Here is a 21,866-nt window from a genome sequence, read left to right on the forward strand (position 1 = left end):
CGTCACCCTTCTTTGGCCTCTCACACGCTGAGCCCTGGTATGACGCAGGCACCCCGGGGAGGGCTGCGGGGGGGCCCGGCTGCTGCCCGGGCTGCTTGCGTTGGGGCACGGCACGGTCAGAGGCTGTGCCTGCAAAGCGTGCCCCAGGAGGAGGTTTCCAGGGAGGGAGGGAGGGGTTTTGCCCCTGGCTGCCCGGTTTCCCAGCTGTTAATGGTTGCCCCTGTTTGCTCCCTTCTACCTGCAGCCACGGCAGACGGTGCCCCCTCTCTCCGCAGGCAGGGAGGCATTGCCACCAACCCTGGGGCTTTGAGGAGATGATCGAGTGCAGCCGTAAGTGCATCGCACCGGGGGGTGTCTGTGACTGACCCCCGTCACCCTGGGGTCCTGCCCTCACGTCGCACAGGGCCATCCCCTCCGTGGGCATCCCCAAAGCCCACGCCTGGGCTCTGCATGGGACCTTGCCCTGCTCCCGGCCGCTGCTCCTGGCCAGGAGGTGGCAGTGGGAGGACGCAGCTGCTCGGGCACCTTGCCAGGGCTGGACACCCGTGTCCCCAGCGTCCCTGCCCCTCTGGTCCCGGTTCAGCCTCTGCCAGGGTGCCTGTCCCTGCCTGCGTGGCAGGCATCGCACCCGCCCCGTGAGGCTGGGACTGGGGCACCGGCCACGTGCCCTCCATGGCAGGAGGGGTGATGTCTCCTGGCGCTCCTCTGCTTTCTCCCCGGGAACCAGTTGAACCGGCGGGCGAGGAGCGGAGCGTGGCCTGGCTGCGGCGCGGGCGGTGAGGCGGCTGTGTCACCGGGGCAGCAGGGGACGCGCAGGACGTGCCGGGCTCCAGCGCGCACCGGGCTCTGCTGCAGCAGCTCCCAGCCCAGGACAGCCCCGAGAGCCTCTCGGCCAGGACATGGACCCCCGGGCAGGTGAGTAGGTGCTGTTATCCTGCCCTTGTGGAGCGCGAGTGGGGATGTGTTATGGCGCAAGCAGTGGCTCGGGAACCTTCCCTTCCCCTCTGGAGCTGGGGCTTGGCTGTTGGGGTGGCCGTCCCTTGAGCTGTGCTGCTCGGGGGCACCTCGCTGGGACGCGAGGCCGTGTGCTGCCGAGGGTGTCGGGGCAGGGAGCGCCTCCCACGCGCGGCACGGGGCCGGGCACGGGGCCATCACCCTCCCAGTAGCGGTGGGCGTGGGGAGAGGGCAGTTTCGGCAGGCGGCTGATTCAGGGAGGCTCCTCCTGTCCCGCAGCTCCTGCTGCCTGAGTCACCCCGTGGCAGACTCCCTGACCTCACCCACGCCGGCCTCCGCCACGGCCGGGGGTCCCGGGGCTCCCGGCTCACCCTGGCCCCGCGGGAGCAGGGTGCAGTGGCTGCCAGGCCCTGCCGTGAGGGCCAGCAGGAGGGCAGGGCAGGCGGGTGCTGCGGCGCGGGAGCTGGCAGCGCGACGCTCTGCGGCTCCCCGGGCGCTTGCCCGATCCCGTCAGGTAGGGCAAGCGCTGCGGCTTGCAGGGCAACCTGGGACGTGGCTCGCTGTGTAAACACTGTGACCACAGGGGAAATGTTCTCACTCCACCGGCATCTGTCTAAATTTAGCTGCTGTTAGGTCATCCTTTTCCGCTGCCTCCTGACGCTGCAAGGCACTGTCCCTGTCCCTGTGCCAGGCACTCGCCCCGAGCAGGGGAGCACCATGGGGCTGACCACGCTCCAGGGCAGTGGCCAAACCCCCGCTGTCCCCTCCTGGGCATGGCAGCCCCCAGAGCTGTGCCCACCACCACCCCTGCCTGCGTTTTGCTAATGGGGCGCACTGGGACTGACTGGTCAGCTTACTGGTCAGGGAGGCCCCGTGGGGGCGTGGGGATGCTGGGGTGCAGATGGGTGTGCGAGAGGCTGCGGTGCCTGTGAGATGGGCTCACGCTGGAGCAGAGAAGGGTCTGGGATGGCGTGCGTGCAGGGGTTTGGGAGAGCGGGAGCTGGGAGCAGCTGGCAGGAGGTGTGATGAGCAGCGCGGTGCTGGGCGGTGCGCAGGGTCTGCTCCGCACAGCGGGGAGCCTGTTGTCAGCAGGGAAACGGCTGCTCCTCGGCTGCGCTGTGCCTGGGCACGTTGGTGAAATGCTTCCTCTAGAGGGAACTGCCTGTCCAGAAATGGGGCTGTGCAGCTGCGCAGGGATGGAGCAGGGCATGGCACTGGGCGGCTGTGGGAGCAATGGGATAGCTGGCACCAGTGCCACGGCGCTGGCACCTGGCTGCTCTTCTGGTGTGGGGCTCCTGCTTGGGGGCAATGGAAGCTCCTGTTTACAGCCGTTCCCTCCCTGTGCCCCAATGCTGAACAGCCTCGCGGAGCGCAGCCCCTCCATGCACAGGGTGGAGGGATGCACCCCGGCCCCACAGCGGTCCTGTCCCCCCGGGGATGATCAGAGCCCCCGGCCTCCCAGAGGCGTTTGTCTGCAGACCCCTCCCTCTGCTTTACAGGACAGGAGCCCATCAACGTGCTCGGGATTATCCTGGGTGTTGGACTGGCCTTGCTGCTCCTGGTGCTTTTGGGCTGCGCCTTGGTCCGGTGGTACCAGAGGGGCCAGGGCTGGCGCCGTGAGTGTGGGCAGGGCAGGGGATGGGCGGCAGGGCAGGGAGAGCTGCAGAGGTGGGGAGCACCCCTGACATTTAGCTGGTCCCCGGGGGCTGGGGAAACCTGCGTGGAGGGTGGCTCTCGGGCAAGATGGGGGCATGCAGAGACCGAGGAGGGGGATGCACGGTGATGTCCCTGCGTGGCTGGGTGTCCTGCCCATCCCCACGCTGCTGCAGACTCGTGGCATGGCGAAGGTGAGTTCCTGGCACCGCACGGCTCTCTGACACCTCTCCTTCCCCCCTCCCCAGGGCCTGGCTTCATCTTCAACCTCTACCATGTCTGGTGAGTGATGAGGAACAGGCTGGGTGCCCCCTTGGCATGGGGCCGAGGTGTCTCAAACCCTCACCAGCCCCAAACCCACCATGTCTGCTGTTTCTCTCTGCCCTCCCTGCAGCGGGCTGGGGTCGGTGGCGGTGGAGCTGGTGCCACCAGTCAGCATCAGCGGCTCGCTGAGCGGGGCAGGGAGCAGCTACGTGCCCTTCCAGGACCGGGGGCCGTGAGGTGCAGGTAGGACATCACCCTGCTCCTCCCCGCTGACGATGGGTGAGTGGGTCCCCGGCACAGCCCCCAGCAGCCCCGTGCGGGTCCCCTGCGGTGCCCGGGATGGCCACAGCAGCGGGTGCCTCTGCAGGGAGCCCCGGCGCTGTGTCCCAGAGCCTCGTGGCCCCTGGTCATCGCAGCTTTCCCTGGGATAGCCCCAAGGTTTTGCCTGAAAAAGTCCTCCCAGCGCCTGCGGGGCACTGGGGGCTTTCCCTGGGCTCTGGTTTTCTTTCCCCTCGTGCAGGGTTTGGGTTGCGTGTCCCTTCCCATGCCCTGCTGTCCTCGGCCTGGCTCTGGGCGTGCAGGCAGCTCGGGGCTGGGGCTGGAGCCCGTGTGCTCCCCGCGCTGCTTCCCCAGCTGCCTCACGCCCACCTCCCAGCAGCGACAGAAAGAGCAACCAAAACCAGCCGTGGGGGATTTCCTCTGCTCTTGCTTCTTTTGAAAAACAGTCCCTGAATGTGCTGGATTTCTACCGAAATTGGAACGGTGCAGTTTCTGTTTTTGAGAGCTTCTCCATCTGCTCCCCGCAGCTGCATGGCTGTGGCTGGCCCTCCCTGGCCATGGGCAGCACTGGCAGGAGCCTGGGGCTGGTGCCATCCCTGTGCAGGTGCCATCCCCATGCCAGTGCCCTGGTGCAGCCTCCCCTTGCTGGAGATGGAGGAAGAGGAGCTGCCTCACCCCAGGCATCCTCAGCACGCATCCTGGGGAGAAGAGACGCCTTCCCCACGGACCCCTACGGCTCAGAGACACCCCGGACCTCGGGAGCAGCCGGCTGCGAGCCCAGGAGACCATGGGCCAGGCTGTTGGCAACCAGGGCAGTGGGAGTACGAGGAGCCAGCTAAAAGGATGGCAGTGAGCCACAGAGCTGGATGGGTTTGTGCAATGGGGGAAAATGCCATAAGGAAATGAGACTGCTCAGACTTCCCTCCTTGGCCAAGTATCTGGACCCATGTGGAAATTTGTCCTCCGCACGGATAGCGCAAGCAACCGCCTCAGAAAGCCCCTGTGTTCCCTTCAACCCGGGCAGAGTGAGCCGAAGCGCGTGGTCTGTGGCTTCCCAGCAAACTCCGCGGGGTTCTGTTGAAGGGAGAGCCGTGGCTGCTGGTGGAGGGGATGGAGACGCCACCTATCCAGGCTCCAGGTGCTGCCCTGGGTGCTGCTGGCTGGAGCCTTTCGCAGCGAGCAGGAGCCGGCAGCACCCGGCACCGTGCGGGATCCGGCCGCAGGGCTTGACGTCAGGAGCGTTGAAAAATAAAAAAAAGAAGTCACGTTTAGTTTTCATGAGTCTGCTTTTCAGAGGAAGTGGAAAAATAGAAAGCAAAAAGCCCCAAGCCCCGAAATGCCCAGAGGGGGTGGCGATGGAAGGGCAGGAGGATGCCCACGGCTGGCACCAGCGGTGCCCACCACAGCAGGTGCCCAGACCCTCCGTGCGACGCGGGGAGCGAATCTGAGGTGCGAGGGGTGCGACGTCAGAGGTGGCAGAAGGAAATGCAGCGATGCACCAACAACCCTTCTCCTGCCTGCACTGATTCATGGTTTCACCTGACATAAAGGACTCCCCGAGCCAGGTTTCCACCGGCGGTTTTAACGGGACTATCCCACCGTGACGGTTCTTGGAAAGCGAGTGACTTCTGGAATAACTCTCCAGTGACCTGGCAGCACCCAAGCGTAGCCCCTGGTAAGTCGTTCCCAGCTCACCCTTGCTTCCACTCTGACACAAACTCTTCCCCCGCCGCCCCGGTTCGGCTCTGCCCTGGGGTGCTGCTGGTGGTCCCCACGCTGCCACCCACCCAGTGCCACCCCTGTGAAATCACTGCGTGGTTTTCCCTGCTGCTCCCCGGGCACGTGCTCCCACCACACAACGCTCGCTGGGGACCACCACCCTCATCCCCCGGTGAGTGCGGAGCTCTCGGGGGGCTGGCTTTGTTCTCCTTCCAGTTGGGATGGGGAAATGCTCTTCCCGGTGTGAAGGCAGAGGCGTGCTGCCCTTTGCTGCGGGGGAAAGGCCGTATCTGACCCTGGAAAGTGCACAGCTTGACCTTAGGAGGTGACGTACGGATAAACGGATCAAATAACACCACATCCTTTCTGTATTTACAAATTAAATAGAATAAATAATGTCTGTAGGCAATAGTGGCGGCACACGGACCATGGCGTGGGCAGGGCTGCCCTGGCTCGTGCTGGGCTCGCGTCCTGTGCCCCACCAGAGGCACCCAGCACCGTGGGGCTCTGCCGTAGGGGTGGACGCCGAAGGGTCTCTGTGGGGTCAGGGAAGTCCCTCGCTGCCCCAGTGAGGTCAGCGCTCCCAGCAGCAGGGTGGCTGACGTCAGGCTGCTCTCTGCTTTCGGTGCCCGCGTTGTGAAAGGCTCAGACGGCCTCGGCGTGGGCGGCAGCTGGAGGAGCGCGGGGCTCGCCAGGGAAAGGGGGAAGTGGGGAGGGGAAGCGTGGGGCTGGCCCCGAGGGTGGCCCTGGGCCTGGGGGCTGCGTGCCCCACGCTGGGCTGCCGGGGAGGGCAGACGAGGCAGGATCGCCCTTTGGAAACATCCTCCCGTGTATCCTTGGGCTTCGGTGGTCAGAGGAAGGGGGTGAGCCCCTCCAGCGCAGCTCGTCCCCATGTCTTGTTAGCGTTACACTGGAGCCTGGCTGGAGGACAGGTGGTGGGGGCTGGCCACGGCAGTACCAGGGCCAAAGCAGCCCCAGGGGTAGCTCAGCTGGTGCTTCTCGGCGAGTGTCAGCCGGGGCACTGCTTGGTTTGACGTGTTGGCCTCCATGGGTTGGCGGTAGCTTATCGGAGGAGCTGCTCCCCGCGGGCAGGGGCCAGAAGAGGTAGTTGGGTTCGTGCATGGGGCTGGTGGGCACCCGCTGCCCAGCACGGGGCCGGCTCACAGGCGGCTGTCCTTGCTGTCCCTGTGGAGCAGGCTCAGGGGATTCATTGGCACCGTGAGCCACTCGTTGGTGCCGAGGCCGGAGGTGAGGGGCAGCGTCCCCAGGAGGTCAACGTTGAAGATGTTCAGGTCAAAGGGACTTTTCAGGAGCTCGGGGCTGGCTTTGGAGGCCAAGGGAGCACCCGGAGCCCCACAGCTGAGCAGGGTGGGCGCTCGGGGCTCCACCTGGCTGGAGAAGCCCCAGGCAGTGGGCTCCCAGGGGCCTCCCCATGGAGCACAGTCCTGCGCGTGGCTGTGGGGACGCTCAGGAGGCGACTGCTTCAAATACCCTTTGGCCACCGCCAGCTCGGGGTGCTCCATGTCCAGCACCACGTCGGTGTTGCCTGGGCGCTGCGGGCATCCTGCACAGCCCGAGCTGGGCCACCCCTTGGCTGGGTCCTGCCTGGGCTCCACCATGCCCTGGGACTGCTGCAGGTACCCACAGAACCCCACGCTGTGCGGGCTGTCCTGGCCGGCGGCCGGGGGGTGGCCGAGCTCCTCTCCGTGGGGCTGCGGGCCCTCCCCGGGGCTGGCGTGCCCGCTGCTGGGGGGGCCTGAGGGGTGAGGGCTCTCCAAGCCCGTGCCGCTGTCGTCGCCGGTGGGCAGCTGCCGCTGGTAGCCCCGGGGCTGGGGGCCCGAGGAGCAGCTCAGCTCCGGGGAGGAGGCGTGCAGGCAAATGCCGCTGTCGGTGCTGGCGCAGCTGCTGTCCCCGCTGCCCGCGGCCCCTGGCCCCAGCAGGCACAGCGGGTCCTTGGGCCACACCGGGAGCCCCCAGCCCTTCTCCAGGGGCAGCTGGGCCGTGCCGGTGCTGCCGCCAGGGCCGAGGTCCTGCTGGGGCTCCTTCTGGCACAGGAACAGCTGCTGCACAGGGTCTGCGGCCGGGCTGCCCGAGGGCCAGGACTCCTGCTCCACCCAGAGCGAGCCCTGCTTGATGAAGGACTTCTGGGAGGGAGAGAAAAGACCGGGGTGAGCAGTGCTTCGTCCCTGCCTCTGCCAACAGCTCCCCAAGCCTGCACCCCGCGCCGGCTGCCAAGGGTGCCGCGTGCCCGGCTGCCTTACCAGGACGGACGGCGGCCTCATGGGTTTCTTTACGTAGGTGCATGCCAGCAGAGCCCCCAGGAAGCCCAAGAGCAACAGGGTGATGAAGGAGGAGCTGATGATGTTCAGCTCAAGCTCTGCGCTCCCTGCAAGAGAAGACATGCCCAGGTGAGGGGGGAAAGGCGGAGCCCTCGGTAGCCTGAAGGCTGCGCAGCGGGGGCACGGAGTGGCTGAGCTGGTGTGGCCCCACAGGGCCAGGAGGCTGAGGAGAGTCCGCGTCCCGCGAGGCCCCCCTGGCACTCACTGTCTCTCTGGCCGATGGCGAGGCACTGCTCGGTGGTGCGCGTGGCGCGGGCGTGCCGGCTGGCCACCTCGGGCTCCACGCTGATGCAGTACTCCGTGTCCCAGAAGAGGTTGTCGATGCTGAACTCCGGGGTGGTCTCCACCACTTCGTACTGCAATGAGCAGAGCATGGGCTAGTACCCGAGAGCCCCCAGCTGCTGCAGCGGTGCAGGGCCCCCGGGCTTTCCTCCCTCCTCCTCCTCCATCCCCGGGGTGCTCAGCAATACTGCTGGAGGCAGCTAAACCCAAAATCTCAACACGAGTTGAGGAACCTACTGCAATAAAACATGCAGAGAAATCTCTCCGCAACACTGTGGCTGTGAGAAAGCTCAACGTGAAGTTTTACAGATAAAAACGTGGGTTTCAACTCGAGCAGCAGCGCACAGGAGAGATGGGGACAGCGCGGGACCGGCCGCTCGTCTCACCGTCCGATTGTCCTGCGCCCTCCGGACGTACACCCGGTACCGCCTCGCGTGCCTCTGGACGTCGTCGTATCTCACGGTGAGGTTCCCCACCCTGAGCAGCAGCTGCAGCTGCACGTGGACGCTGTTGCCCGTCACGGAGAGGCTCTGCCCCGACAAGCGCAGGCTGGCTGGAGACAGTGGGAAGAGCAGTGAGGGTTCCCTCCTCTTGGCAGCTGTGACTGTCCCTCGTAGCCCGGGCCGCCTGTCCTGGGTTTGTCCCGTCCCATCCCGGCTGCCCCCCAGGAAGGGATGGGAAGACAGACACCCCTGCTCCCATCTGTCCCCAGGCTCTTCCCAAGCAGTCTGGCACCCTGACCCCTGCCGCCCCGAAACCTCCTGCCCCCAGCGCAGGGTGGAGGCAGGCACCCGACCTACCTTCCTGCGGGGAGAAAGCGTTGGTCCTTTGCCACGGGGACGTGTGGTTTCCAGACACGGCCCTGACCCGTGCGTAGTAGCGCAGGGCAGGATCCAGGGTGTAGTATGTGAGGTCGCAGGAGTGCCCCACGATGCCCACGCAGTTTGGGATGGGTGTCCAGGAGATGTTGGTGCCGTAGCTGCGGGGAGAAGTGCCTGGGGTGAGAGCGGTGCGGGCAGGGGCCGGGGACTCGGTTGTCACCGCTGTCGGTGTCAGACCCTGGGCAGGGGCTGGACCCTGTGGCTGTACTCACACTGTGTGCTCCACCTGGTAGCGCACGTCCCGGGGGGGGTCGTGTCCCGGCTCCCACCGCAGCAGGTGATGCGCTATCTCCGCGGCGAAGCGCACGCGCCGGGGGCTCGCCAGCTCCTCACCTGCAGGACCAGAGGCGAGCGTCAGGCGAGGCTGGGCATCCCGTCCCATCCTGCAGGAGCTGGGCAGAGCTCCTGCCCATCGCCTCCTCGAGGGCTCACCTGGAGCCTGACTCACTGTGCTGAGCACCTGCCTGGACAGCGCGAGGCTTTGCCCCAGCCTGTCCCACTGCCGTTTGCTCGGCCCCTTCTTTCCCTTCCTCTGTTTTCTGGGAAGAGCCCGGCTCAGCCCAGCCCAGAGGGTCTCGGTGCCTTTCTGGCCCGAGAGAGGAGCCTGCTGTATTTGCATCCCTGACCACCCCGTCATCTGCTAGCAGCCTGTGTGGGTTCAGCTCTCCTGTTTGGGAGAAACAGCCTTTTTCACACCTCCTGCCTGAACTTTGGTATTGTCACCTGGTAGCAAAGCACCGCTCGATAACATCTGCCACCCTTTCTGTGCTGGTTTCCTCCGCAGCCGCTGCCTGCCGCCAAACACCCAGCCCTGCGGCTGTCAGCCCAGCACCGCGCCGCCACCGGGGCACCCGGGGGGAGAGAAGCAAGGCTGATGCCTGAGGAGTAACGCAGCCTGTAGGGTCCCCAAGAGGGGAGAAAGGTGAGTGGCGAGCAGGGAACCCCAGGCCATGTCCTGCTCCGAGCAGGCAGGAGCCTGCGGGCACTGACCAGCCAGCACTGGTGCCCGAGCTGCGGCTCCGAACCGCAGCAGCTCCGCTCGCCACCTGCCCCCCGTGCCTGCCCCCAGCTCAGTCCCCAGCGTGGTGCCAGGGTCTTGGGTGCAGAGGGGAGCGGAGCAGCCTGCCAGGAGCCGCGGGTCTGAAGGCCAGTGTGGTGTGGGCAGGGGAGACTCACCGTCCGTGGGCCGGGCGAGGAGCAGTGCCAGGCAGAATGCCAGGGCCGCGGCGGAGGGGGCCATGCCGGCTCAGCATCCTCTGCAGGCGCCGGGCTGGGTGAGCAGGGTGCCGTGCTCTGCCCTGGCCGGCTGCCGAGCGCTGGTTTTTCCTCTGGGGGCTGGCTCGGTGACGTCTCGGAGGCGTTAGCGCAGTGGGAGGAAAGTAGCTGTGCGGCGACTTCCACTTTTCTTTACCGTCCACCCACTCACCCGCAGCTAATCTTGCAGCCCAGGCCGGGCATTCCCTACGAGCAGCCTCGAAGGAACAGCTCTGGGGGCTTTTCTGAACAAACAGTACACTGCTGAGAAAGGGAAAATAGGAGTAAAGCGTGTGTCTGCCCTTGCTGCTGCGTTATTAGATGAGGTGTTGGAAGCACAGCATGTGGGTGAGCGTTAGCACCTAGCACGACCCGTCACGGGGGGTCTGAGTGAGCACAGCAGATGGAGAGCAATTTGTCTCCAGAAGAGGAACTTCCCACCAGGGAATTAGTGGCAAGGATGTAGATTAAAACTGCAAGAGAAACCCAGAGTGCTCTGGCAGCCTCAGAGCAGCCCCTGGCTTGGCAGGCGTAGAGGTGCAGGACCTCAGGTCCCTTTGCCGCAGCAGAGTGGCTTCCCCAAGAGCCACCTTAAGTGCCTGAAGTGGGAGATTTCTGCTTTTTTCCCTGACTCTGAGCAGTCCATCCCCTGACTCACCCTTCCTGCTGGAGCCCACGGGCTTCCACGAGCCCACAGCCTTGCCAGAGCACCCGCAGCTTCCTCAGCTGCAGGGGGGGGTGTCGTGGTGCCGCTGAGCCCGGCGGCAGGACCTCGGGCAAGGCATGGTGGCATCCCCTCACTGCCTTCACCTGAGCTTGGCTTTAGCCTCCCCTTTTTGGGAGCCCAGCTAACGTCCTGTCACTCTGCCATCACCTTCTGAGTCACACCTGGCAGCCACTGAATTTGGGAGTCCTGAGATGAGGCGCAGCCCTTCCCACACAAAGCCACAGCTCGTGTTTCGTGTAAAGGGGTGAAAAGCAAAAGCAACGGGACCCAAAACGAAGAAGGAGGAGGGAACCTTGTGGAAAAGGCACGGCGGGGCTGGTCCCGCAGGTGAGGCGGTTCAGAGGTTTGGGAGAAACGCTTGGCAGTTTAGGGGAAAAGGAAACGGGCTGAGGAGAAATGACGGTTCTGCTGCACGCTCGGAGTGTGAGCGGCACGGCCACCCGCAGCCCTGTCCCACAGCCATGCGCTGTGTGCGGCACCCCCAGCCCCGGCACAGGGGGGGACCCGCCGATAACCACAGCCCAGCTTTGCACCGGGTGCTGCTGAAGCACCACGATAAAACCAGAGCATTGCAGAAAAGAGTAGCCCCACGTTTTCAGCGTCGGCAGGAGAGGTTCTGAGTTCACAGGTCAAAGCAGCCCTCGAGAACAATGCCGAGTTTCCTTTTCATTTTCAAAATAATTGACTAATCTTTGAATAGGAATAGCCGTGCTTTTAATAACCTGGAAACCACCCGAGTCACAACCGCGCAGCAGGTCTTTCCCCAGAGCCTCTGCAGCTTCTCTCGAGGGCAGCGAGGGCTGGGAGCTGCAGCCACCCCGGCCCTATGCCTGGCTTCTGTCAGGACCATCCTGCTAGCCAGCTGCTAGCCCCTGCACCCTCTCCGTGAAGGGAGCTGTTGTGCATGCATGTCATTTCACATCAGGTTGCCGGGCTCAAGCCCAGAGACACGGTTCTGTGGAACTTGCTTTCCGTAGGTGGCTTTGTAGAAACACCAGCGAGCGATCGTTCCTGGAGCTGCCACCTGGAGCGACTTTCTGAGAAGCCCTTTTCAGGAGAGGATGTGGCAGCTGGCGCAGGCATGCAGGCAGGGCCAGCTCAGGGCTGCCCAGGGACCCGGCTCGCTGCCTGGCCAGCCCCGGCCTCCCTCCACCCCTGCACCCCGGCGCGGCAGAGCCCTCAGAGTGACAAGGCCTCTAGAGAAACTAGAGGGAAGCGGCGTTCCTTTTCCCTTGGAGCAGGCCGTTCTGGACTTCTGGGTCACTCGGGGTGCACGAGAGGGGTTTTGCTGGCGTTGGACGTGGCTGCGCATCCCCCCCTCTCCCATCCTCAGCTGATGCTCGCAGCCCTCGGCCGGGGCAGCAGAGATGCGGGCGAGTGCGTGGCAGGCACGCAGTGGAGACGGGGGGGCGGCGAGGAGCCCGCAGAGCCCCCAGGGTGCCGCTGTCCCCCGGGGCCAGACCTCACCTTCTCCCAGGCCTTTGGCCGCAGCCCCTGCCCCGCATCGCTCAGCGCCTGGCTGGGGCGGCCGGCAGCAGAGGCATGTATTTTGCTGGCTGGGCCGGGAGCAGTTGGGAAACAGGCCGCGGCGGAGCCGGGTGGCAGGTTGGACTGGTTTTCCTCCGCGCCCGACGCCGGCACTGACGTACGAGCCCGCTCGCCAAACAGATCCTGCCCCGTCCCCGCGGACCTGCCGGCGCTGCGCAGCGAGGGATGGCGGTGCCGGAGCTGTGAGCCCAGCCCAGCCTGCAGCGGCCCATGGACGGGGAAGCCTCTCGGGTAAGGTGTGGGCACGGGGGCTGCTCCGTGGCCGTACGGACCCGCTGTCCCCGGGGTTTGGGGGAGCGCCCGGGCTCTCCCTCCTGCTCTCTGGGGCGTTGCCTTCGCAGCAGCCTGTTGCTCCCGGCGGGGAGGAGGACCCGGGGTGAGCTGCCCGGGGGGCTGCTGCCGCTGGCACCCCATCGGCACACGGAGGGAGGAGGGCCGCAGCCAGCATCCCCGGCAACAGCCCCGTGCTGGCACGGGAGGTGTCGGGGCCCCCCGGCCCAGCTGCTTGTCCACGCTGGAGCGGATTTGGGAACCAGGGGGACCGGCTGGCAGAGCAGGATGGTGCTGCTGGTGGGAGCTGGTGCCGCTGGGCACCTGTGGGGCTGCCCACTCCTGATCCCTCCAGTACATCCCGCAGCAGTGCCATCGCGCTGGTGGTCCCAGTCCCCCCCGCTCTCCCTCACCCGCTCTTCTGGTAGTTTTCCCCGTGCTCTTTTCAGGTTGGGTTGGCCAGGGCCTGCTCGGTCCTGGCCACGGGACCTTGCTGAGCATCCTGTCATGAGAAAAACATCCATCCCCGGATGGGCACTGGGCTCAGCCCGCCCGGGCGAGGCAGCGGGTAATTAGCACGCCAAGCGCTGCCGGCTGTGCCAGCGACGTCCGGAACGTGCAAAGTGGCAGTGACGGGGTGGATGGGGCTCGAGGGGAGGCAGGGCCAGCTGTGAAAGCCACCCTCTTCCTGGTCCTTGGCTGGCGGGTGCCAGGAGAGTGGGCTCGTGCCAGGTCCTACCTGGGTCCCAAGGGACGGGCAGCCCACCCCAGCACGGCTTTGCAGGGTGATCCCGGCTCTAGATGACCCTGTAAGCAGGCAGCAGCACCGTGTCTTGGTGAGAGCGGGGCAGGAATTGGGATGCCCACGTGTGGAGACAATTACCCCATACTGGGTATCCCTGTGGCCCACCTTGGCCTTGTCGCTTGGGTTAAACGGGCCATTCGGGGTCCCAGGTGCCACCCTCGGCTCTGCAACCGCAGGAGAGTCGCTTTATCTGTCCGTGCCTCGGTTTGCCCCTCCGTGGAATGGGGTGAGCGGCGATTGCTCACCCCCCAGAACATTTTCTGCTCTCTGCCCGAAGGGCTGCTCAACACTGGCATAGGGCAACCTGTCCCTGGCCGGATCGGGCTGACTCGATCCACACAGCTTGTCACCTGCGCTTGTAAAATGTCCCTCACGTGCTTTGGGATTTCACTTCCCCGTGTGCTGCCCCTTTATGGCATGCGGGTCTCGGCAGCCTCCTCCCACAGCTCCTGCCCGGTTTGTCCCCGTGGACCCCCTGCGTGGACTGGGGCTGTGCCCCCTCCCCGGGAGGCACCGCCGAGCCCCCGCTCAGCCCTGGCACTCCAGCAGGACAGGTGGCACAGGGTGGCACAGAGGCGTTCACAGGCTCCGGAGGGTTTTGTCCCAGGGGAGCTCGAGGACAATGTCGCTGCTGTGTGCTGGCTGAGCTAATCTGCCCTGACAATCAGCGCTCCACAACAGGTGAAGGAGCTTTGGGCAGGAGAGGGATGGTCGGGGCGCGCTGCCAAGCTCAGCTGAGAGCCATGATCACCCGCTTAGGGAGCTCCCTCCAGCTTATTTAAGCCCGGCTGTCTCCCTCCCCTCTTGCTGCTCCCCACTTTGGGGAGCTGCCGTGTCCTTCTGCTCCTCCGAGACACCGCTGGGCCCTGGCTCTGGTTGCAGCAGCCCAGGTGCCACCTGGCTCCTTCCCCTCGGAAGCTGTGGGTGCCCGTTGGCTGGTGTCCCTGCCTTCCCTCCCCGTCACAATGGGTCCTGAGCCTTGCGCCCAGCCCGGGCCGCCTTCCCCTGGTGACGGCCGTCTGCTGGCACGGATTTGGTGCTTTCCCTCTGCGGCAGGGTGTCGAGCTGGAGGTCAGTGCGCGGGGCAGCTCGCGGTGCAAAGGGGGTGGGCTTCTCCGTGCTGCTGGCTGGGGCTTCGGTGCTTTTGCCAGCCCTGCTGGGAGCAGAGCGAAGCAGCGAGGTGGTGGTAGGCTCATGAGAGGTTTAGCAAAGGGCTCCTGCTGCAGGCAGGCACTGTCCACCATCCCGCAGGCAGCCTGGGCCGGGCGTGGGGTGAGCAGAGCTGGCCAGGAGTCCCCCGGGTGCCCCCAGCACCCCTCCTGCCCTGTGTCTGAAGGTCAGCCCTGCCAGGGGAAGGAGCTGGCTGTGCTGCCCCAGCAGCTGCGGCTGGCGCAGCATTGGCAGAGGGTGTCAGGAAAAGGGCTCAGACCGCAGCTGCGCATGCGAGGAGGCCTGGCTCCGGGTCTGACTTTTACTCAAAAGCCAGCAAAGGATGAGTAAAGGTTTTGTGGGCAGAAGTCGCAGCTCGCTCACCGGGGTAACGCACGCTCCCTAACAGAGAGATCTTCATATGGCAGCTGCTGTTTGCCCTCTGCTCTGGTGGCTGTGCGACAGCAACCAGCTGTGCTGGTACCCAGGAATCCACAGTAAAAGTTTTGTTAGCTTCTGCGATAGACCTAAAAAAAAAAATACTTGGACTTTAGACTTTTAAGGAAATCAGTAGCTAATAGTTCACCTGGGTGTAAGAAAGCACATGTGTTTCCTGCTGAGGAATAATAAAAGCAATTTAAGCTATGGTGAACTTAGGTGGTGTTTGGAAATGCTTGCACACGGGAGGTAGAGATGCTTCAGCATCCAGCACCGCGCTCGCGGGTGAAGCCGGGCTGTGTTTTCTAGCACAATGGAGCAGTTTGTCCTTAACAGCACTGTAATTGTGCTGAGCTGATAACCGGAGGGTGGAAGGGTTGCGCTTGCTGCCGAAGAGGACATGTGGAGGCAGCATATGAATGCCGAGGTAAACGATACTGTCTGGGTACTTACAAAAACCTCATTTACACCTGAGAAGGGTGAATGGAGAAGGGGAGCCCGCAGCAGGATGGCTGCTGTGAAATCCAGGCGTGGGGAAAGCTGGCCTTGGCTGCAGGCGAAGCAAAGTCAGGCTGGTCTGGCAGAAAAGGGGTGAGACGGGGCGGGTGATGCTGTGAAACAGAAACTGCTTCTGCTCCTCCCTGTGCGTGCAGGCAGGGTTCAAGGCCGGGCTGGATGGGGCTGGGAGCAACCTGGTCTGGTGGAAGGTGTCCCTGCCCATGGCAGGGGGTTGGAACTGGATGGGCTTTAAGGTCCCTTCCAACCCAAACCATTCTGTGACCCTGTGACTCAGGGGATAATGCCCAGGAAGTTACACCATTGCATTGCGAGAAAGGGCACAGCCGTATTTACAGAGCACGAGCCTGATCAGGCTCCTGACGTGCTCATTAGGGCTCCAGATTCCCAGCAGGAAACACGAGGGCACAGAAAATCCAGCTGGAAGGAGGCGACGCGGCGGTGGCAGCTCCTGCTCTGCCGGGCACCCCCCTGGGTGCTGTTGGCTGGCTCGGAGGGAAGGGATGGGGTGTTTTCTGGGTGTGGGAAACGTGCTCTCTGCCAGCTGCGGGGCCAAAAATCAGACAGGTCCTCTCTGAAGGAAAACGAGAGGCTCTTGCTCCTGCAGCCGGTCGAAGGCGATGGAGCAGTGGGAAGAGCGTGTCTTGAGGAAAGGAAACAAATACATATTCTCTGGCAAATTCACGGGTCGGGAGTGACACAACTGCAGAACAGCATTCCAGGGTGCAGGACGTTTCAGGGCTTGGAAAACACCGATTATTAAGTATTACTAAATAACAGCTGGAAATTGCGCTCTATTTTTTCAAATGGCTAATTAAGGATAGATGCATAAATTGGGGCACTAGCCCCGTGGAACTGGGCCACAGCGTGACTGACCCGATGCAAATAACCGGCTGATTGCTCCCATCAAAGCAATTGGTTTGGGAGATTTGGCCTGCAGCCACCCGGAGGGGAAAAGCTGCAGCCAGGAGGGTTTCAGCTGTTCCAGGTGGGATGTGGCTCGGGCTTCATGGTGCAGAAAGAGGCACCGCGGGGGTAACTTGCAGTTCGTGGTGCTGTGGGGGAACAGGCACCAGTGGCAGTGCTGGCCGTGCCGGGGAGCTCGGGGCCGTGTCCCCTTTGCCTTTGTGGCTGCCCCGGGCGGTGGGGTGGCAGCTGCGGGGACTCTCCGGTGGGCACCGGTCGTTGCCAGTAACGGTCTTCCCTGCTCGCAGGCCACAGCATCGCCCACCAGCGTCCCTCCCAGCCTCCATGCCTCCATAGTCAGCAGCATCTTCGGTGCCCGACCTGCGCAGCCTCGAGAAAGCGTCCTCGGCGTTAGCTTCAAGCCCTACAGCCCAGAGTCCGGCCCGGCCCCGGCCCCCTGCGCGACCTGTGAGAGCACATGTAAGAGGATGGTGCCGAGGGCGGTCTCTGGCCACCCTGGCCCCGGTCCCACCTAGGGTGAGCAGGGAGGGAACCAGGGGGGGGCATGGGTCCCTGTGCCCACTGCTTGCACAAGCCTCAGACACAGGCTGGTGTTTCCTTGGGGGTGTGAGTGGTGCTGGGGGCAAGGGAGAGGTCAGGGACCACGGCAGGATGGGGGGATGCCACAGGGACGCGTGGGGTGTGCATGGCCCTGCTCCCCACCGTGGAGCTCCTGGCACGTCCCGGTGGGCAGCAGGGTCTGGGCGCCCTGGGGAGGCAGCTGCTGCCCCTGACCCTGCCTCTGCCCTGCTGCCAGCTTCCTCCATGTTCAGAGCTCCCTGCATGAGCCACCGGCGGCTTGCGCTCATCTTCTGCATCTCCGTCCTCATCGTGCTGCTCGTCGCCCTCATCCTGCTGTGTGAGTGGGGTCCCAGCCGGGGCTCCCTGGGGGGGAGCACCTCAGAGGGGCTGGGGGTCACAGAGGCTGGGGATCCTCGTAACATGTAGCTGCTGCTTCTCCAGCTGCTGTAGCTGGTGGTGTTGAAGGATTTGGTGGGCTGAATGCAGCTGAGCTGCATGCTGCTGGGCTGGCACGGGGGGCTGCTGGGGGCTGGCATGGGGGATGCTCAGTGCTGGACAGACCTCCTGCAGCTCTCCAGTCCTGGCTCAAACGGCAGCCCTGCACCCAAGCTCACGCCTGGTGCTTGGGATGGCCCCTGCACGTGGCAGACCTCCTCCAGGCTCCTGCCTGGGTGGGTCGCAAGCCCCTGCCCCCAGCCCCAGCCTCACCACGGCGTGCGCTTTCTCCCAGTTATGTTCTGGCGGTCCCAGACCGGCATCGTGTACAAGGAGCCCGCCGAGAGCTGCAAGGACAGCGCCGTGCGCTGCGACGGCGTCGTCGACTGCTCCCAGAGGAGCGACGAGCTGGGCTGCGGTGAGGCACCGGGAGCCGGGGCGGTGGGAGCCCGGGGAGCCCCGGACACCACTGACCCACTGGCTCCATCCCTGCAGTGCGCTTCACGTCCGACGAGTCCTTGCTCCACGTCTACTCCAGCGCGGAGAGCCAGTGGCTGCCGGTGTGCAGCAGCGCCTGGGACGACTCCTTCTCCAGGAAGACCTGCCAGCAGCTGGGATTTCAGAAGTAATTCCCCGGGGATGGGTCGTCCTGCTCGGGCGCTGGGGCCCTGCCAGTCTCCTGGGTGCTGCTCCGGTCCCCCTGCCCTGGCTGGGTGCACGGCCCGCTGCGCTCCCCCCCCAGCAGTGCTGTTCTGCAGGGAGGCCGCATCCCCACGCTGCGCTGGGCGATGCTGTGCGTCCCCCCAGGTTCAGTGTGCGGAGCCTCTTGGACAGGGCAGGGACCGGGTGGGCAGTGCCCAGCGAGGAGGGACCTCACCGCCTCTCTTCTCTCCCCTCCCAGCGCGTCGCAGACCGAGTACGTTCCCCTGCACGTCTCCGGCAAGAGCCTCACGGTGACCGACGAGCGCGAGACCATCCAGCAGAGCCTCAACAGGTACCGGGCGGTGTCGGCTCCTGCCCTGCCCCTGCCCCGGTGTCGCAGGGCCGGGGCTGAGGCTGCGTCCCCCTCTTCTCTCCCGCAGCTCGCTGTGCCTCACGGGAAAGTACGTCTCCCTGCGATGCACAAGTAAGGGGGCTGGCTGGCAGGGCGGGTGAGGCCAGGCACACGCTCGGGACCCCTTTCCTCCTTCCTTTGCACAGGGTTGGGCAAATAGGGCGTTTTCCAGTGAACCTTCTGGATAATAGAATACTATGAAGGTTTTTCCTTCGTCCCCACGGCCCCCACTGGCCCCTAGGAACTCCCGAGCGCTGCCGGTGCCAGCGGGTGCCGGGGATGTCGTGTGCGTCCCCCCCCAGCCCCACTCTCAGCCCCGCTCTCCCTCGCAGCCTGCGGGCAGAGGATTTCTGGCCGGATCATCGGAGGAAAGGAAACCCTGGTGAGCAAATGGCCCTGGCAGGTCAGCGTGCAGTACGGGCCCATCCACATCTGCGGCGGCACCATCATCGACGCGCAGTGGGTGCTCACGGCCGCCCACTGCTTCTTCATGTGAGTGGGGCCGCTGCGAGCCCCGGGGGCACCGGCTGCGGCCGGCAGCCCCCGCACCGGTGCTCAGCCCAGCCCCGCGCCTCACTGCTGGCTGCTCCCACCTCTCCCTGCCCAGGAACAGCATGAAGATCCTCGACGACTGGAAGGTGTACGGCGGGGTCTCGGACCTGAAGCAGCACGCAGAGGGCGTCCCCGTCTCCCAGGTCATCATCAACTCCAACTACAGCGACGATCACGATGACTACGACATCGCTCTCATGAAGCTCTCCAGGCCGCTGACGCTCTCAGGTGAGGTCTCTGGGCTTGCTGGGCTCGGCTGGGGATGGTGTTCGGAGGGGACAGAGAGAGCCTGGGGATGGGCAGGAGCAGGAGACAGCCTCGGGGCCGTCCCCTGGGCTGCACGGGGCTGCTGCCAGCTGGAGCATCCCGCTCTGTGGTGGCCACGCTGCTTTCTCCTGGGTGACTTACGCCTCGCCCCTCGCCTGCTTCCATCGTGTCTCTCTCCAGCCCAGGTCCGCCCAGCCTGCCTCCCCATGTACGGCCAGCGGTTCCAGACGGGCAGGTCCTGCTTCATCACGGGCTTCGGGAAGACGAGGGAGAATGAAGGTGAGGGAGGACGGGGGCTCTCCGCAGGCAGCTCCTGCACGGCCCCACCGACCGAGGCAGCGTGCAAGAGGAGCGAGCACGGCTCTGCTGCCATGTTCAGGGGCCATTCCTGCAGGGGTGACTTAGGACCATAGAATCGTGGCTCTGCAGAAATAAAGCCTGCGAGGCACCCCAGCTGCCGCAGAAACACCCGGTGCTGCGGAGGGGCTGGGGGGCGGCAGGGGGGACGATGCTTGCCCTGCCCCACGGCTCCTCCTGCCTTGCAGAGAACACGTCCCCGAAGCTGCGGGAGGCCGAGGTGAAGCTGATCGACTACAAGATCTGCAACAGCGACAAGGTGTATGAGGGCTACCTCACTCCGCGGATGATGTGCGCTGGGTACCTGCAGGGAGGGAAGGACGCGTGCCAGGTGAGCCGGGACACATGGTCCCTGCCAGGCGAGGTGCAGGGGACAGGCAGGGCTGCCCGTGGTGTCCCCTGGCTGGGTACTGGCATGGGGGCATCTTCCCTCCTCACCGCTCTGCCTCTCTGTGCCAGGGTGACAGCGGAGGGCCCCTGGTCTGCGAGGACAACGGCCGCTGGTATGTGGCCGGGGTGACGAGCTGGGGGACAGGATGCGGCCAGAAGAACAAGCCTGGTGTTTACACACGCGTGACAAAGCTCCTCAGCTGGATCTACAGCAAAATGGAGGTGAGGTGGCACAGCAGGGCTGTGCTCGGGCACGGAGACTTACCAGGTGGCCCCGGGCGCACTGACAGGGGCCGTACACCCCAGCCCAGCCCGGCACCTCACCCTCACTCTCCCCTCTCCCTTGCAGAGCGAGAACGACTAACGCCGGGACGGACGCTTGCCCGGGCTGTGCCTCTCCGGCCGGCGCGGGCCCCTGCCCTCGGCTGCTGCCAGGGCATGACGCTACCCCCGGACCCCCGCAGCTCTCTCTGGACTGCCCATGCAGCCGGGGGCCCAGCGCTGCCCAAACCTCTGAAAACACGGCGCCTGCCAAGTGACTCTGCGCTCGCTCAGTGCCTCTGCCCTCGCCCAGCGCACGGGAGGTGGCCTGGCCAGCCAGCCCTGGCCAGCAGCGCGCGGGGGCAGCAGCCCGTGCCGGCGGCTGGCTGTGCCAGCCGGGACGTGCCTCCTCGCCCGGTGTCTGTGGTTTTCCTCGTGTAAATAGACGTGTGCGGACGGGCTCCGGCGAGTGCTTCCTGGCAGGGCTGCGGCGGGCGAGGGGCTGCCAGCCCTGCCCATCCATGAGGAGGCGAGGAGCAGGAGAGCCGCGTGTGCCCGTGGCGAGGGAGCCCCGAGGTGCAGTTACAACACTGTCTGGGAGGAGCAGTGTTTGCCCTCGTGTTTGCAGGCAGGTTTAGGAAGCGCCTTTTAAATGATGTTCCACCCCGTGAGAGAAATACCCGTTTGTTTGTTTTTCTGTGCCGTGGGTGTGCTCTGAGCAAGCGCTCGCTCCCGGGACCGTGGGCAGCCCCTCTCGGTCCCCCCGCCTGCCCCGATGGGGAGCTCGGCAGCTCGTGGGGCAGGTCTGTGCTCTGGGGGTGGCTGTGGGACGCGTGGCAGAAGCCAGCAGCAGCCAAAGGCCAAGGAGGAGCGTGATGGTACGTGAGTGCTGGGCTTTGTGTGGGCCCCACCGCCTGGTTCCTGACGCCGCTGTCTCCCTGGGCTCGGCGCAGGCCCCGCACACAGGGTGCTGCTCCAGACCCGCACCGAAACGACGAGAGCTGTTTCCTTTTGGGAAGCACTGAGTCAGCCTGACCTCGCGCGGCTTTTCAGAGAAGCAGCCCAGGAACCTCCCATGAGCCTCCGCCGAGGGGCTGTTTTCACTGTGCTTTATAACGTCTTTGCTGCTCAGTGAGTTCAGGGGGAATAACCTGCTGCTGGCAACGGGCTGCCTGGGGCTGGGGCTGTGCCTTTGCAGCCGCGGTGCAAACCCTGCGCCCCGTTGTAACCCGCGAGGAAGTGCAGAGCCGCGGGGTTAGTGGCGGAAGGGGAGAGCGAGCAGGGCAGCGGGCTTGGTGACAAACAGAGGCAGCTGCGGTGGGGTGAGAGCGGGGGCCCCACGTGACTTCCCCCTTTTCTGTTGGTCTGGTTAAACTGTGAATCCAGCGGGTCTGAAGTTACAGACCCAGCTTGTCCAAAGGCTCTCGGGGTTTCTGCTCACGGGAATCGTAGCGTGCAGCCCGGAGCGGCAGCTCCTAACGCTTTATTATGGCGTGCTGGAGAAGCAGGTCTTCTGAGAAAGAATAAAACAACAACTGGAACCTCCTAGGAGCTGATCTTGCTGGCACCGTGCTCCGGTAGCAGTGCTGTTTCAGCGCGTGGAGGACCTGCTCCTCTGCTGTGGATTTCACCTCCTCTGAGGTTATTGCTGTTCTGCTCTCTCAAATAGCCTCTCAACGCAGAGAAACGATTTCAGCCCCTCATACAAATTTATTTCTTCTAAACCTGGCATCCAGTGGTCTCTCCCCCCAGGCCCACACAAAGGGACGCGGTGTTTTCCCAAGGGCTGAAGGTCTCTTACCAGATTAGAAGCGATTCGTTTCTGGTGAAGCTGCCTGGCCACGGCTGTTGGGCTCTGCCGTTCCCAAAGACATCGCCGTGCAGGTGAAGCACACGTCTTGGACCCTGCTTCGCCTCTGCTCCTGGAGTCTTTGAGCAAAAGGGTCCTGCTGGCTGTACCCCTGGGGAGCATGGCCGTGGTGGG

The 21,866-nt window shown here is 64.7% G+C and overlaps 3 protein-coding genes across 7 annotated transcripts; 2 read left to right on the forward strand and 1 right to left on the reverse strand.

The window, feature by feature from the left end:
- Window positions 1–196: 196 nt before the first annotated feature.
- SMIM35 (small integral membrane protein 35) lies at window positions 197–5,280 on the forward strand. 3 transcript variants are annotated; one of them, XR_011049736.1, is made up of 6 exons: window positions 197–330; window positions 728–915; window positions 2,454–2,570; window positions 2,856–2,889; window positions 3,002–3,114; window positions 3,678–5,280. XR_011049736.1 is itself a non-coding variant. In XM_068418206.1 (5 exons), the coding sequence occupies exons 1-4, from the start codon at window positions 900–902 to the stop codon at window positions 3,105–3,107; spliced, it is 273 nt and encodes a 90-aa protein (XP_068274307.1). In that variant the 5' UTR covers window positions 578–899; the 3' UTR covers window positions 3,108–3,114; window positions 3,678–5,280. The 3 variants fall into 3 exon arrangements, 1 of the variants encoding a protein (XP_068274307.1); XR_011049737.1 differs by lacking the exon at window positions 197–330 and having other exon boundaries at window positions 578–915; window positions 3,678–4,599; window positions 4,701–5,280; XM_068418206.1 differs by lacking the exon at window positions 197–330 and having other exon boundaries at window positions 578–915.
- Window positions 5,279–9,611, reverse strand: IL10RA (interleukin 10 receptor subunit alpha). The gene is made up of 7 exons (XM_068418201.1): window positions 9,548–9,611; window positions 8,584–8,704; window positions 8,291–8,469; window positions 7,877–8,043; window positions 7,414–7,564; window positions 7,131–7,255; window positions 5,279–7,013 (listed from the first exon to the last, which is right to left on the reverse strand). Exons 1-7 carry the CDS (start codon window positions 9,609–9,611, stop codon window positions 6,030–6,032), a joined length of 1,791 nt encoding a protein of 596 aa, XP_068274302.1. The 3' UTR covers window positions 5,279–6,029.
- Window positions 9,612–12,036: 2,425 nt separating this feature from the next.
- On the forward strand, window positions 12,037–21,414 carry TMPRSS13 (transmembrane serine protease 13). 3 transcript variants are annotated; one of them, XM_068418202.1, is made up of 13 exons: window positions 12,037–12,131; window positions 16,293–16,464; window positions 16,802–16,903; window positions 17,297–17,419; window positions 17,497–17,626; window positions 17,903–17,995; window positions 18,084–18,127; window positions 18,388–18,547; window positions 18,663–18,835; window positions 19,055–19,153; window positions 19,420–19,562; window positions 19,691–19,843; window positions 19,971–21,414. In XM_068418202.1, the coding sequence occupies exons 1-13, from the start codon at window positions 12,111–12,113 to the stop codon at window positions 19,983–19,985; spliced, it is 1,428 nt and encodes a 475-aa protein (XP_068274303.1). In that variant the 5' UTR covers window positions 12,037–12,110; the 3' UTR covers window positions 19,986–21,414. The 3 variants fall into 3 exon arrangements, with proteins under 3 accessions (XP_068274303.1, XP_068274304.1, XP_068274305.1); XM_068418203.1 differs by having other exon boundaries at window positions 18,388–18,514; XM_068418204.1 differs by lacking the exon at window positions 16,802–16,903.
- Window positions 21,415–21,866: the final 452 nt, after the last annotated feature.

The sequence above is a fragment of the Nyctibius grandis genome, chromosome 25, assembly GCF_013368605.1.
Source record: "Nyctibius grandis isolate bNycGra1 chromosome 25, bNycGra1.pri, whole genome shotgun sequence".
NCBI lineage: Eukaryota > Metazoa > Chordata > Aves > Nyctibiiformes > Nyctibiidae > Nyctibius > Nyctibius grandis.